The sequence below is a fragment of the Coregonus lavaretus genome, assembly GCF_964263955.1.
Source record: "Coregonus lavaretus genome assembly, chromosome: 36".
NCBI lineage: Eukaryota > Metazoa > Chordata > Actinopteri > Salmoniformes > Salmonidae > Coregonus > Coregonus lavaretus.
The window spans coordinates 3,935,940-3,953,288 of NC_140023.1; the positions used below are offsets into that span (position 1 = coordinate 3,935,940).

The 17,349-nt window shown below is 42.0% G+C and overlaps 1 protein-coding gene across 1 annotated transcript; it reads right to left on the bottom strand.

The window, feature by feature from the left end:
* Nucleotides 1–3,990: 3,990 nt before the first annotated feature.
* bcl2l11 (BCL2 like 11) lies at nucleotides 3,991–16,253 on the bottom strand. The gene is made up of 3 exons (XM_084153740.1): nucleotides 15,275–16,253; nucleotides 12,532–12,665; nucleotides 3,991–6,339 (listed from the first exon to the last, which is right to left on the bottom strand). Exons 1-3 carry the CDS (start codon nucleotides 15,492–15,494, stop codon nucleotides 6,211–6,213), a joined length of 483 nt encoding a protein of 160 aa, XP_084009866.1. The 5' UTR covers nucleotides 15,495–16,253; the 3' UTR covers nucleotides 3,991–6,210.
* Nucleotides 16,254–17,349: the final 1,096 nt, after the last annotated feature.

The following is a 17,349-nucleotide window of genomic DNA, read 5'->3' on the forward strand; positions in this document are numbered from 1 at the left end:
GTTTACAACAATTATAATTTATAAAGTGGAAGTTGGGAGAGTTATATTTGAGTGTTTCAGTGAAACGTGAGGGAGGCCCCGCTCTCTCACTTTCCCAGATGTTTAGTTCATTTCATTCCGATCTCCTTTGCATTATTGTAGCCTTTTTCTGTAGCCTGTCAACTATGTGTCTGTCTATCCCTGTTCTCTCCTCTCTGCACAGGCCATACAAACACTTCACACCGTGTGGCTGCTGCCACTCTAATCTGGTGGTCCCTGCGCGCACGACCCACGTGGAGTTCCAGGTCTCCGGCAGCCTCTGGAACTGCTGTTCTGCGGCCAACAAGGCAGAGTTAATCTCAGCCTATGCTACCCTCCAGTCCCTCGACTTCTTGGCGCTGATGGAAACATGGATTACTCCTACTACTCCTACTGCTCTTTCCTCGTCTGACCATGTGTTCTCGCATACCTCAAGAGCATCTGGTCAGCGCGGCGGTGGCACAGGAATCCTCATCTCTCCCAAGTGGACATTCTCTCTTTTTCCCCTGACCCATCTGTCTATCTCCTCATTTGAATTCCATGCTGTCACAGTCACTAGCCCATTCAAGCTTAACATCCTTGTCATTTATCGCCCTCCAGGTTCCCTTGGAGAGTTCATCAATGAGCTTGACGCCTTGATAATTCCTTTCCTGAGGATGGCTCACCCCTCACATTTCTGGGTGACTTTAACCTCCCTACATCTGCCTTTGACTCATTTCTCTCTGCCTCCTTCTTTCCACTCCTTTCCTCTTTTGACCTCACCCTCTCACCGTCCCCCGTCCCCCCCTACTCACAAGGCAGGCAATACGCTTGACCTCATCTTTACTAGATGCTGTTCTTCTACTAATCTCACTGCAACTCCCCTCCAAGTCTCCGACCACTACTTTGTATCCTTTTCTCTCTCGCTCTCCTCCAACACCACTCACTCTGCCCCTACTCAGATGGTAATGGTATTTCCTGAAATACCTACATGAAAATACACAAACCACAACATAGAAACTGGGGAACGTAACACACCCAAACGAGGGCACTACGTTCATCCACCTCTGGCCTGCTAGCTCCCCTACCTCTATGGAAGCACAGTTCCCGCTCAGCCCAGTCAAAGCTATTCGCTGCTCTGGCACCCCAATGGTGGAACAAGCTCCCCCACGACGCCAGAACAGCGGAGTCACTGACCACCTTCCGGAGACACTTGAAACCCTACCTCTTTAAGGAATACCTGGAATAGTATAAAGTAATCCTTCTTCCCCCACCCCCCATAAAAAAAAAGGTGGTTGTCCCACTGGCTATCATAAGTTGAATGCACCAATTTGTAAGTCGCTCTGGATGAGAGCGTCTGCTAAATGATGTAAATGTCAATGTAAAAGGCTATTTTAGGGTTAGAATTAGGTTTAGGAGTTAGGGTTAGGGGTTTGGGGTTAAGGTTAAGCTTAGGTTAAGGTATTAGGGAAAATAGGATTTTGAATGAGAATCAACTGTTTGGTCCCCACAAGAATAGTAAAACAAACACGTGTGAGAGAGAGTGCAGATCGTTCTGGATTCTTGTGACTCATCTTACAAGTTTCAACCAAATGTTTACGCCTCAGGCTGAATTAACACCTATCTACTGTACTGTCCTCTCAACTGAGTTTACCTTCCCACTAAGTGGTTAAAATGTTATCTCTATATGGATGCTGGAAATCAACCTGGACTGTGCACCAAGTCACATGGAGCTGAGTGAAGCAGCCACTGACTGCCTGAATTTGGGATGCATAATTATCTCGAGCGGTTTGTGCCAAGCTGGGGAAGGTACCGTATTTCCGTGTCCTGCAGATGATCAGAGATAAGCATGGCCGCCACACAGATACATAAATTAATAGTCTGTCCTATTTTCACTTGAACCCAAATAGAGAGACAGTTTTGAGAATTGACTTACCGTATGACATTTACACAAATGAAGGCATATGATGTGACAGTTTGCACTAAAACATATTTTGTCACCCTTTCTATGAACTGCCTGTGACTAACTCATTATGACTGCAATATGTGTGGTTATAGAACAATAACAGGGGCTTATTGACTTTTCATGAAAAACAATGTGGTTTAATCAACAATGAAAGAAAATTCCAGAAACATTTTTTTTTTTAAGATGAAAAAAGGCTTTATACAGGCACAACAGTATTGCACAATTGAAATCACAACATTGCAATCTTTCAGTGCAAATTAGAAAATATAAAAAATAACAATGACATTTTGCTACAAATGTACTGGGTCCTGTGAGTCAGATAGATCAGTTTCTGTCTGTCTGCGCAGAGTGCAAAAGGGTCCTGAACAGACTGAATTCTGGGTACAGTAATCATAGTGCAAGAGGTACAAACCTGCACTTGTATGGATCCAACTTGGGAATTTTGATGTGTCTGGGGAAAATGCTATTCCTCTTTATGGTCTCTATCCATTAAGATGGATGGACAGTATGGACCATGCAGTCACTCAACGCATATACAGTGGGGGAAAAAAGTATTTAGTCAGCCACCAATTGTGCAAGTTCTCCCACTTAAAAAGATGAGAGAGGCCTGTAATTTTCATCATAGGTACACGTCAACTATGACAGACAAATTGAGAAAAGAAAATCCAGAAAATCACATTGTAGGATATTTAAAGAATTTATTTGCAAATTATGGTGGAAAATAAGTATTTGGTCACCTACAAACAAGCAAGATTTCTGGCTCTCACAGACCTGTAACTTCTTCTTTAAGAGGCTCCTCTGTCCTCCACTCATTACCTGTATTAATGGCACCTGTTTGAACTTGTTATCAGTATAAAAGACACCTGTCCACAACCTCAAACAGTCACACTCCAAACTCCACTATGGCCAAGACCAAAGAGCTGTCAAAGGACACCAGAAACAAAATTGTAGACCTGCACCAGGCTGGGAAGACTGAATCTGCAATAGGTAAGCAGCTTGGTTTGAATAAATCAACTGTGGGAGCAATTATTAGGAAATGGAAGACATACAAGACCACTGATAATCTCCCTCGATCTGGGGCTCCACGCAAGATCTCACCCCGTGGGGTCAAAATGATCACAAGAACGGTGAGCAAAAATCCCAGAACCACACGGGGGGACCTAGTGAATGACCTGCAGAGAGCTGGGACCAAAGTAACAAAGCCTACCATCAGTAACACACTACGCCGCCAGGGACTCAAATCCTGCAGTGCCAGACGTGTCCCCCTGCTTAAGCCAGTACATGTCCAGGCCCGTCTGAAGTTTGCTAGAGTGCATTTGGATGATCCAGAAGAGGATTGGGAGAATGTCATATGGTCAGATGAAACCAAAATAGAACTTTTTGGTAAAAACTCAACTCGTTGTGTTTGGAGGACAAAGAATGCTGAGTTGCATCCAAAGAACACCATACCTACTGTGAAGCATGGGGGTGGAAACATCATGCTTTGGGGCTGTTTTTCTGCAAAGGGACCAGGACGACTGATCCGTGTAAAGGAAAGAATGAATGGGGCCATGTATCGTGAGATTTTGAGTGAAAACAAGGGCATTGAAGATGAAACGTGGCTGGGTCTTTCAGCATGACAATGATCCCAAACACACCGCCCGGGCAACGAAGGAGTGGCTTCGTAAGAAGCATTTCAAGGTCCTGGAGTGGCCTAGCCAGTCTCCAGATCTCAACCCCATAGAAAATCTTTGGAGGGAGTTGAAAGTCTGTGTTGCCCAGCGACAGCCCCAAAACATCACTGCAAAACATCACTGAAAACCTTGTGAAGACTTACAGAAAATGTTTGACCTGTGTCATTGCCAACAAAGGGTATATAACAAAGTATTGAGAAACTTTTGTTATTGACCAAATACTTATTTTCCACCATCATTTGCAAATAAATTCATAAAAAATCCTACAATGTGATATTTTGGAGAAAAAAAATCTAATTTTGTCTGTCATAGTTGACGTGTACCTATGATGAAAATTACAGGCCTCTCTCATCTTTTTAAGTGGGAGAACTTGCACAATTGGTGGCTGACTAAATACTTTTTTCCCCACTGTATATCTAGAGTACATGGAACCATTGGCTGACTGTCGGAGAAGTTTCCATATCAGTTTCAGAAGGTGACAGTTCAGCTTTCAGTTGTTCTCTTGGAAAGCGTCTCTAGACACGACTACATAAACCCTTCTGAGATACAGTACTTTGAAATGAGGTTTTTGGTTTCATTTGGCAACACCAAAAAAGAAAAGACAGTCATACAAGATATAGAACATGGCAGAGCAGTAAAATGTTGGTGCCAAGAAAAACATGACAGAATGGTACACATGATGCACTTCTCAAAATTGGGTTTGCAGAACTGTCATCAACCAATACCATCAACCTTATATTTCATCTCCACGGTCAGCAAAACATTTTTTTTAATAAATCCAAAAGGCAGATTTTTGCCACATAAAACCTTGAATGAGCTGTAAGTGCTATGTTATTTTAAAGATATGCTTTTATCATTACATTTTATACTGTCAACATGCAATTTCCTGGATAATGTTTATTGAACTGTGGGTGTGGAATGAGTTTTCACATCAAATACCAACAGACTGACAGATGGGAGGCATTGGAATCAAAAGGGTGACCAAGGTAGTTGGACTGAACCACACCTATACTGTACTTTACAATAGGAACCAACCAGCAAAATGACAGTATAATCAATCTTTGGGTCACATGAGGGGACACATACAATTTAAAACCCATGGTGCAGAATGTGGTCACATTTAACATGAAACATCCAAAGTAACCCTACTTCACTTTCTTAAAAAACACATTCATACTACCACAGATCAGAAATACAAAAATGTTTCAAGAATTTTGTCAAGAATGCTTGGTGGTTTTTCTCACTATCTATCCATCTAAGTTCTCAAGCACTGCGAGTGATCCCACCCATTCAAACCTGTATTGAATCCATTGGCTCTCTATACCTGTTCCTCTGGCTAATGTTGGCTCATAGTTTGGTTCTCTTCCAGCAAAGCTTCTATGAGCTTTTAATGACCTAGCAACACTGCACTGGACTTGGCTGTCAACTGGGCTAACAAAGCACTGACAACAGCAGGTCCGAGCCAAAGGCTAAATGATAACAAGAATGATGTTTGACAGCTGATAAGGGCGGGGGAAACAAGTGAGATAACAGTAAAATACGTTGTTTCAAGAAGTTACATTGTTTGCCCTAATTCATGTAGATCTACTTTGATTTAATTATATATCATTATTTTAGGCATTGTAGTTGCTATCAATGTTTTTTTTCTGTTCTCACAATGACTACTAACATCCATGCTATTGCTCTTAATACTGAATATGTTTAGAAAGGCAATACATCAAAAAATGGTGCTTACATATAATTTAATTTAATATTTTATATCTGGCTTGACTGAAATTGCATCTTCAGTTATTGCTCGAGGTTAATACCTAAAGGGTTAATAAAGACAATTGAAGTGCACACTCAACTGTTGTCTAAAACTACTCCTGGACTTAAAAAAACACTTTCAATGGAGACTCTCCATTAAACAGACTTAATCTGGGTCCATGGAACCGGCCATGGGACTGACTGCATCAAACTACATTTGCAGATTAGTTTTGGGAGGGAAACAGTGAGTTGCCATGAGGACCAGGAGGAACAGACACAGCGCAGACTCTACACATCTGACCAATGGGTAAACTCACAAACACATAGAAACAAACAAATTAAATACAGAGGTGAAAAATACATAACTGCAAGAAAAAGAAAACAGCGCAGTAGTTTTAGAAAAAAATAAGCTGTACAAGGTACATGTAACCTCCACAAAGCATTATCCACACAGCATTATCCCTGTGAGCGCTCCACAACAGGACACTCCATCTTTGGTTCTTTGATTAGGCTCAGCTTTCCAAATCCGCGCAGGAAACATAGGTGCAAAATTCCAGGTGTTGTAGAATTTCAAAAGAAAGTATTCCCAAAGCTTTACAAATTCCCTATCCCAATTTATGCTGGATCAGGGAATCTTGAGGCCATTCAAGGTCAGAAACCATCAAGACAAAGTTGTAAAGGTCCACATATGAAGGAGAGTCCATTTTGAAAATGTGACAATTTTACATATTCATTTATGTAATGGGTCTTTAACAGAAGTCTCCCAGGTTCTACAGTATGTGTCTGCTGGGTGCTCCAGAGGATGGGATTGGGCCTTCTGTCTGTCCATCATCTTCTCCGCAGGATTATCTGTAATAGTCGTCCAATCAGAACACCCATCCACAGTAGGAAGGTGGGCTCTTGGTGCATCTGCTGCAGGTTTCCCTGGGCAACCTGACCGTTTCTGCCTGCAAGGCGCTGTGGAGGACACAGAGAAAGGAGCCGTGTTACATACACATACTCTTGTACATACAGTATAACCACTAAACATACTCCACAAACATAGAGCATTCAACATTATTGCCACAACACACAGTGTAAAAAGCACCATTCACCTCCAGACATATGATTCAAACAACTAGCACTAATAAACAGATTTATCCTCAGTGAACCCATGGGGGGTCTTGGCTGCACCATAAAGACCCCTGCTGTGTGTCGAAGACAGACAGCTGAGGTTAGCTGATAATACTGGACACGGCTGAGCTCAACTGTGGTCGGTGTGCCAGTCCTTTCATGACACACATGCAACCCTAACAAACACAGGAAGCAGGCCAACACAACTCAACATCCTGCCCCACCTCACCCCAAACCCATGGTCCCTCTCCAGGTGTCAGGATCAGTGGGTTCACTCCACACTTAGCCCAGGCAAACAAATGAAACGTTCTTACATGTGTTTGTGCTCCAGTGAAACTGTGCCAGGATGCGCTTGTGTACAGTACGTGTGTTTGTTAATTATGTGTACACAGTATTGAATTATACAAACACAATTGAGCATTAAATGAGCAACCAGAGTAAATGTATTTACCCTCTCAATGGATTGTTGATGCTCTGCTCTTTGGATCTCTGTGTCAACATTGCTGTGTTGGGCAGAGGCCCTGCAAACCACCACACTAGAGCCTTGGGCTGAACTCAACCCTCACACACGAACATACCAGGTTTACAACATGAGTCATATTTCTTAATGAGAAAAACAGGGCAGCAGCACGGTCATAAAAGCCATTCTATTAGGTCAGCTACTTCAGCTTCAGATGGAAGAGGCACTTGATGACCTAAACACAAATAGGGAAATTTTTCCTGTGAGATGAATTGAGAGATTAGGGAAGATTGTGAGCCATTCTATTAGGTTTTTAGCAGTGCACTTAGACTTGGCCAGCTCATGGGGTCCTAATAATGGGGGATGGATAGACTACTCCCTCCTCACAGACAATTACCTCTGCAGACTTGGCAAAGGGGAGGTGAAAACAGGTGGCTGTCTTGGCCCGGCCTTCACGCTGGCCTGAGGTCACTAGATTGGCAGGGCTTTTGCGATAAGCGCTGGTCATTTCCCCTGTGGCCTCTTTGGCAGAGGGGACAGAGGAAACACCAAGTCTGAGTTCTACTTTTACCAGAAACTATGTTTCTGACAGGAACTATGCTGAAGTATGACTGAGGCATCACTCCATTAGTGAATCACTGCATGTGTGTGGATTCAGAGCAGCTTGGCAGGGAGCCATACAGTGCAGACATTTAGGAACAAATGAATGGGGGATATCAACACTTTGTTTTAGTTTAAATGAGTCATGCCAAGAACCACAAAAGCCTGGAGTGACTGTGAATAGTGTCTGAGGAAACAGGTGATGAGGAAGTGGACTTAAATTGAAGTGCATTAACCCCTCTGTAAGAGAGACTTAGAGCAGAACTGGCAACCTTGCAAGACCCCATTCACCTTCGGGCCAAACATGATGAGTTCATGAAAGAAATGGCAGGCCGATGGTTTGGCTAGATATAAATGATTGCCCTGAAAGATTTAACAAGAACTTAAAACAAGCTGTTGAAAGGTTGTTTGATTAGAACATACAGTGCATTCAGAAAGTATTCAGACCCCTTCATTTTTCCCACATTTTGTTACGTTACAGCCTTATTCTAAAATGGATTTAAAAAATACAATAAAAACTCAGCAATCTACACACAATACCCCATAATGACAAAGTGAAAACAGGTTTTTAGAAATTTTAGCACATTTATTAAAAAATTATAAAACAGAAATACCTTATTTACATAAGTATTCAAACCCTTTACTCAGCACTTTGTTTTACTGAGATTTTAATAGAATAAGAAAGATGTCTGTACTTACTGTAAGCTTGACTAATTGAACCGTTCCAGGCAGTGGTTTCAACACAGGGTATACACATAGACTTGATCCAGATATTTGGCCATTGAGTCTGAGGGTAAAACCTCTCTGGTGTGTATTAGAGTATTGTGACTCAATGTTGCATTTTGTATTGCATTATATAGCTAGTACACACATTATGTAATCACACGGCACTTCACACCCTGAGGCATGCAACATGAGAGGCTGGAAAAAGGCAAATCAACAGGTGAATGATCCCTTTAATAATATATTATTAAAGGGATTTTGTACTGTACTTGCTACTTTCCTTAAAAATGGGATCAATTTATCTTTCCCTTTAAGAATCAGGTTTTTGGCAGTGATGACGTTAATACACAAATTCACTGAATACACACACTGACAGTTTCGCACCCATGCCCACAAACAGCTAATTGGTACAATATTACAAAACATTAACACTTTTCAATCTAGTCTCAAGTCTAATGGATCAGGGCCTGAGTATTCAGCTGTTTCTGTTCCCAAACTGTGTGATTTTCAGGTACCACATGCTGACTGGCCAATCTCTCTCTGACAATTGATCTGATGTGAGAGAACGCAGAGTGAAATCTGCAACACCACATGCAAGCTTAACAAAAACGTCCAAGGCCAGAAGAACACTGAAAAACAATTCGAACAAACTGGGAGAGCAGCCACAATTTGAAGTAGAAGACATGCAATTAAAGTGACTCGCTAATACGTTCGCAGATGTCTGCCTGCAATTGCTGAGGAAAAACAAAGTAGTCACTTACACTCAGCGAATGTGCTTTTATTTGATTAAAAAAGCTATTACGTAGCTGCTTAAAATAGTTCCCAAACAGACAAACTTCTCTCTCCCTTGTTCTACAAGACAAAGACTGCAGGTCCTAAACCAAAATAATATTGCGTCACAAATAAGATGGGCCGTCACTGCTTCCTAATGAAAATCCCTTTGCGTAACAATTTAAAAACAAGATAGAAACTCCACAAAGAAGTGAGCTGCCATGTGAATGCTCAGATAATTTGAGTGGCAAAATGCAGACCTTAGTTATCTTAGAATAACAACATGTTTCTGTGGCCAGACATCTGCTTTGCATTAGCAGGGTGCTTGTCCTTATGTCTCACACTACTATATTCACCACTGGAGAGACGTCTCACCAGACCTGGGCTCAAATAGTACTTGGATTTCTTCCAAATACTTTAGCTGTGCTTGATTGAGCTGGCCTGGTGCAATGGAACCAATGGAATAGCTCCAAAAGTGCAAACCCTGAACCAGAGAAAGCGAGTACTGAGACACCCAAAGCCGCAACACACTCAAAGACTTAACAGTGGACCAACTCCACTCAGAAGTTCTTTCCAGCGCCTCACACAAAGCATGACAACCTTTGGAGCCTTGGTTCAAACTGACCCTGGGAGAAGATGACAAAGATCAGGTCTGGAGGGCCGGAGCTGGACTGAGTGTGTCTCCATGGCGCTGGGTGAGTGAGGCCTGTAAAGGCGGACCAGTGGATAATTAGAGCCCACAGTGGGCTCCCTGAGAGCCTTAACCGCAGGGTAGGCATAATAAAGCTGAGCAGTCACGTAGTCCTGCTATGCTGCAACACAACCACTCACTCACCAACCAGCTACACTGCACCATCCCTGTAACCTGACCCTTCCTCCTGCCAGTCTCAAACCTCTGGCCTTGGCCTCATTGACCTTGATTGCACACTCAGACAGCCTTAATTAGTATTTTTCATGATGGCTTTTAGGCAGAGAAGGAATGGTGTGTGTGTGTGTGTGTGTAGCAAAACAAAACCTGGTCATCGCTAGTGTAATGTAGGTCACTGGTCAGTTGTGTGGGTGGCCAGAGGCCATAGAGCCAATCAGAAGGAAGAACTAGGAAGTTTGACAGATGACACAGACCTGTGGATCAGTAAACAAAGTGTGCAGGAGGTTTTTTGATTCACCTTACGTGACACCGTAAAACACACAAACACTTTGTCTACAATGAAATGACTCACTTTATAGTCACTAGCTAGGAAGTAATATGGCTCATCCAGATACAAGCATTATGACAGTTATTGGCAGTTGAAAACCTATACATAGAACTGTATGAAACACCTGCACTTGGCAGTAACACACAACGTAATAACCTGTATAAAGTTATTTAATAGACAATTGTGACAGATGGGAGACATATGAGACAGCTCTAGATTCTAGAAAGAGACAGTCTTGCAGAATTCCTCTCTGACGTCAACCAAACACCTGAGACCAGAACATGGCACATAGACACACACACACACACCCTGTTCTGTTCTAGAATGTGTGTTTCAACAGCCTCACCTGTTGAAAGGTGTGTCAATATGTATTTCTCCTCCGACACCCTGAGCCATTAGTAACACATTATTCACAGCAAATGCTCATGCACTCATTAGAAATAAATATTTCTGTTTTTTTAGTGAGCAAATACAAAGTCCAGTCATCAGTTCATCTTTTTGATTATACAGACAAACCTTCCCCTTTTATGGGTACCAGGAAGTGGCCCTTGGGGATGGCGATGAAGAAAACAGATACAAATCTACACGACGTCCATGACAGGAACATCCCGGGGTTATGGACTGGCAAGAAAAACAGTCAACAAATTCCATGCACAGTCACATCGAAACTCCCTGAAATGCATGCAACATGCATTATCAACAGCTTTCAAACAGATGTGGGGCAGCAAGGTCGCTGGTTTGAACCCCTGAGCCGACTAGGTGAAAAAATATTTTGTTGTTCCTTTGAGTAAGGCACTTAACCCTATTTGCTCCTATAAGTTGCTCTGGAAAAGAGCGTCTTCTAAATTACGTAAATGTTAAAAAACATTTTATGGGTCTTTCATTTCAGCCAATTCAAGACTGCTCAGATGGAGAGTGACAAGAATGGAACATTCTCTATAAACTAAAAATTCCCTCCAAAAATTAACCCAACAAAGCTCTTTGAGTATGATTGGTGTTCAAGTGTAAGATCTGGACAGAGTTATGGAATTAACCAGGAAATGGGTAACCCAGGGTAAGATTAATCCCCACCTGACAGAGATTGTTTTAGCTACAAAGAGCCTGTCCTGTAGCTACAGATGTAGGATCTTCATTTGATCACTCTTTTGTTGCTGAGAATTTTCCTGCACTGCAGGAAATGCAGATGAGCTTCGTGATATACATAAATTAACTGAAAACCTGCAATAACACGTTTATATGAACAGTATTGCACTTTTCATGTAGCCTCTCTCTCTCCCTCTCTCCTTCTTTCCCTCTCCATGACCTCACAAAACCTTTTCATGTCTGTACTGAACAGACAGCCTCCTGCTGGGGGTGTCTTTGAACATTAGGCCGGTCGTGTAACAGCTGATACGTGATATTCACACATGTATAGCAGGCCAAGAGTCATAATATGACCCTCCACGGCATATGCCATAGTGAGCTCACTGAAAATGATTAAGGTATACAAATACTATTATTTTGGTAACAACATATTATTCATATGCATTGTATTATAAATAATGTTCTAAAGCCAGAGTGTCCTCAGTACATAAGAAATGAGAGCACAGAATGTGTCTATGCTAGGTCAAGGACACAAATAGAAATCATCTAGAATGGCACATGTTGAGCTGTGCACCTTATCAGCTCCATTTGATACAGTGCAGTCCTTGATATGGTTTGTAAATAAGGTGATGCAACCTCCAGAAATGTAATGTGCAAGTAGCAAGAGAAAGAAACCAACTCTGATGGCTGCACAAGCATTTTCTTCAACGATGCTGTCATCGTAGCTCAATTGGTAGAGCATGGCGCTTGTAATGCCAGGGTAGTGGGTTCGATCCCCGGGACCACCCATATGTAAAAATATATGCACACGACTGTAAGTTGCTTTGGATAAAAGCGTCTGCTAAATGGCATATTATTATATTATATTATTATGATTTCGGCAGCAGGTCTGCGAAAACGCTTAAATAATTGACACTATCTAATGGGAAGATGAACTTTCCCTTGTCCTGCAGCGACTACTGTGATCATAATGATCCTGATATAATTGTTTTTGTGTATCGTATCCTTTGAGAGTGGTTGACAGCCACTAACTCACTTAGAGATATTTGAACTGAAGCTAACAATTCCCTGAAAGTGATGGTTTAATTCATTGTTTTCCCCCCAGAAATGACGTATCATCAGGATATATGGGTCTCTTTTTAGGCTCCTCCCTCTGTAAGTGTATAGTAGACTGCAAGTCTCAGTGCTGGTGTAACTACTCACCCCATGTATGAAGAGGTTGTTAAATTCATCTCCAATGCGCTGAAGCTCCTGACCGATTAGTATCTCTGGCCGCATGTCCCCCGCAGTCGGTGGTGGGCGTGCTCTATTGGGCCGGAGGGGGTTGGGCCACACGTCTGGGGGACAAAGAACAAATGGCTCTCAGAACTCATTGGCACACAATCTAATAACAAAGACCAAGCTACAACAGTACTAAGAAGAGTCCAGTATGACTCTCTTCTGACGTGCTAAGTGGTTCCTATAGTGTGGTTTAGTTGTCAATATGAATGTGTTCTGATCTCTTGTTATGACTCACGTGTCATGAACCATATGTCTAATATTTCTCATATCCCTCAGGGCCCCTGCAATATCAGTTGTACTATATGTTAATATGGAAACCCTTTACTGCAAGTAGCCTGGCATAATGGCTTTATATCACTGTCATAAAAGAGACAACAATAACACACACCACAGTGACAATTCATGACATGCATCATGCATCACCACAGCATTTCCCATGATGAGTGTAGGACTATTGTTATGAAATGTTACCTTTTGTTATCTTATGACAATCTTATGAGTGCGTTATAAAGGCTATTTGTCAAGAAACCTCAAGAAAAGTTGTCAAAATCTAAATGTAATTTAATGCACCAAAGGCATCAACTAGATTCAGCTGCGGGACAATTTTTTCTTGAGTGGATGGAAAACATAATTACAAATAATTTGTAGACGCCAAATTGACCACAAGAAGCCCAAACAGATATAATGTTTGACTAAAACATAATCATTTCAAACCTTGCTTACATTTGTATAAAATCACTCTGAGCTGATTTCCTTTTATTATTTCTTGCTCAGAAAACTTGGGGGGCCAAATATAAACCACCCACGGGCCAGTTGGGGAACCCTGATATAGACTACCAGATACTACACCACACTTGTGATTTTCTATATGTGTGCTAGGATCAATCATATCTGATAGTCAGAAAATAAAATGTCTGAGTAAAAAAAACAGGTAAATAATTCCTCCACAGCGTCTGCCTCCGTCAGGCAATAACAGGCGGTGGTACTAAAACTGGAGAACATTGATGATATTCTCCACAAACATACTCTTCAGACTTTATCTTAAGAAATGGCTCTGAGTGGGGCCCAGTTCATTGGCTTCCCAACATCAGAGATAGAAAAGTTGTTGTTCTCTACCCTCTTAGAAAAAGGGTTCCAAAAGGGTTATTCGACTGTCCCCATAGGAGAAACCTTTTTGATTCCAAGTAGAACCCTGTGTGGAAAGCCTTCTATATAGAACCCAAACGGGTTCTACGTGATTCCAAAATGGGTTCTTCAAAGTGTTCTCCTATGGGGACAGCCGAAGAACCCTTTTAGGTTTTAGATAGCACTTTTTTTTCTAAGAGTGTACCCATTAAAGGAAAATTCTATCCCAAAAATATATTTTAGTAGTGGTAGCAGAATGCATCATACTGGCTGTATTTCTGTATTTTGAAAGTTATATATCTTGAAAACTTGATTGCTGACATGCACAACATTTTGGACTATGGTCTAATTAAACAAATACCAAAAGATTGTTTTTGGGTGGAGTTTTCCTTTAAGTGTAGTCTCTTTGGGATTAGAGATGTGTGTGAAACACTACAGATAGAGATGTATCTGTCCCTCATATCAGCCGGCTCCTAAGGAGAATGAGCAGGGAGGAAGCCCTGTTTGCTGTTGACAAAAGATACAGAGGTCTATTCTGACTGGCCTCTACTCCAACTCACTACATGTGGCCTCTACTCCAACTCACTACATGTGGTCTCTACTCCAACTCACTACATGTGGTCTCTACTCCAACTCACTACATGTGATCTCTACTCCAACTCACTACATGTGGCCTCTACTCCAACTCACTACATGTGGCCTCTACTCCAACTCACTACATGTGGACTCTACTCCAACTCACTACATGTGGTCTCTACATGTGGCCTCTACTCCAACTCACTACATGTGGCCTCTACTCCAACTCACTACATGTGGTCAAATAAAAGTACACAGGTGAATTAGGCTGCTCAATCACATCTATTATGCACTAAGGGGACAAATAGCAGTGCATGTTTATCCCTGTGTATTTCCTTTTGCTTGTCTTCTATGGCCACTGGCTTTGTCACGGAATGTTATTGAGATTGAGTGTAAGTCTGTGTGCAAGCACAGGTGCCGTTAAACACATGTGCACGCATGTTTTGCTATCACGCACACACGCACACTCCTTGGTGGCTTGTTATGACAACTCAGTAAACGGAGGGCAGATACTGATCTAAAAAAACTTCCTGCTGAGGTTAAATCCAACTATTGGCTCATGGTCACGTTATTAAAGATGCTCGACCCATACAGATATCGTAATGACTACGGTATTTAAATAAATATAACTATAGACATTACAAACCACCCAAGGGACAATTAGCGCGCAATAAACCAAGACGCATCCGTGCATAATAGCCCGCCATCCTCCCCCCATATCAATGAATACGCTACAGAACCAATGGTCCTTAGTACATTGGAATAGTCAGAGGATGTCGTCAACTGGTGTGAGTTAAGTGTATAAAAAAAGTGCACTTTCTGATTGCCACAAGGGCAGCGCACATCATTTTTGCGCGTAAAGAGTTTATCATGTGCGCCATGCCATGTACCTGCCCACCTCGAAGCCAGCGCTCTGGATTGTGAGTAACAACCTGTGCGACACCAGCAAGGGTGCGTGCCTTACCATAATCTCGCCGGGTCTCCAGTGCCTGAGACATGCGCTGCAGTGCGTGGGTAATGACTTGGCTAGATGGGCTCGGAGTCTGTGTCGACTTGTTATCTTTCAATATCGGGGAGCTTGGAATAGAATCGCTGTCGAACGAAAAATATCCACTGGAGCCCCTGGACAGTGTTCTGAACACCGGCGACCTCGACTGGAAACCAAGCAGACTATTCGGAACCATTATTCCTCCCCGTGACTGCTGGTCCCCTTCGCAGGACTGGGGGATGTCAGACGGTTCGGCACGGGAGGCTGCTCCACCACCCGGATGCGACTCTCCGCTTTTCCCTCTCTCAATTAGAGTGGTCGAGACATTGGACCGATTGTGTGGTCTGTAGGATAGATCGAGTATCAGAGTTAGGCTATTTTTTATTATTTTGTCCGTGCATTGTCATTATTTGTTGGAGATTTCCTCTCCTAGAATCTAAAATCTAAAACTGCCATAATTTCTAGAAAACGTAGGCTAATAAAACAGAACGCGCATGGCTAAATATCCCGCAGGGTCGAGTCCAGTGTCCAGTCTATCCAAGTTTTTGAGTCGGCCGTTCCTTCTTCTTCCTCTCCACGTACCTCCATTGTTTGTACAGAAGTGCTGATTGCAGCATTTCTAGTAGGGAAAAACAGTTGGCATGAAGTTACGAGCCGTAGTAACTGCGTCACAACCCAATCTCCAAGCCAAATTAACTTATTCTATCCGAAATTAAATGTGTGAATAGCCTATTGTGGATCCCCAGGACAAATCTAGTTATAGTCATGTTTTTCGAAATTAATCTGATCGTTACTTGTATTCCATAGTCGAATTGGTTCCAAATAGCGCATAAAGGATCTCTCTTGCGCATGAAGGACCGCAGGCAGCATACACTTTTTCTCTATTATGCCTATAGGCTATCTGTCGACTTTATAATACTTTATATAATACTTTCAGTAACCTACAGTAGCCTACTATATCATAAATACTTACTCATATCAAACACATTCAAAGTTAAATCGAAAGCCGCATTTTAGAGACAACCAAATCGCAGACAGTCAGACAACGAACAATAGAGTACAAGCACGTCTAGCAGTTTGTTGCTTGAGTGTCCGCACACATTTGTTATGAATCTTTTTTTTCTACGAACATGTGTTGAAAGCAGACCTGATTGGATTAAAGCCTCTGTGACTGGCAGGCGATTGGATTAGCCAAATGAAACGCATCCAAAATCATAGGCTAGTCTACGGGTCCATTATCGCCACCCACAGGTTGCAGTAGTAGCTTTCCTCATTATATTTAAAAAAGTATTTTTTACTTTGTCTTGAAAATGGAAACACATTTTGACCCCTCGCCTTTATATCACTGAATCACCTGAGAACAGGAGACCCATTGTCGTTCAACTTCAACAGGTGATTCATTTATTGCTGGATCGTCTGAGAAGAGTGAGGGTAGGTTAACGTGGAAAACAAAAGAAAAACAAAACAGGTACCTTTCACTCATCCCCATCCTCAAAATAAAAAACTGCCTACTGGCGTATTATAGGCTATATAATGATGTCATCCATCGCATTGTAACCGATAATAAAGTAGACCAATAGGCCTACAAAATATAGCAGCCTAAATCTCAGGAAATAGTGGAAAGAAATGTGAATATGGTCTTTATTTTAATTCTATTCAATAGCAAAGTCCAACGAGTTCAGTGTTTCAAGCTTTTCTAGGATGATGATTATAGGCTACTAAAGATAATCAGGAACGATTGACATCGGTTAAGATAACATAATTCTCATATGCTAAACCGCTGTGCAGACACGGGGGTGGACTTCATCAAAACAAGCACGAACTTTCTCCAAATAATGCCAAAGCGCTGTCGACGCGAGGCGTGCGCAAGGCGTGCGCCGTGAGCGGAATACGATACTTTTGTTGCATTACGAAAACACATGACTAGCCAATTTGATATGGTAGCCTACAAATTAAATGCATTTAGACCAGACACCATAATTCTCTAAAAACGATTAAGTAGGCCTATGGGGCTTTCGTGGCTATTTTGCTCAGAATCACGGTTTCTTGAC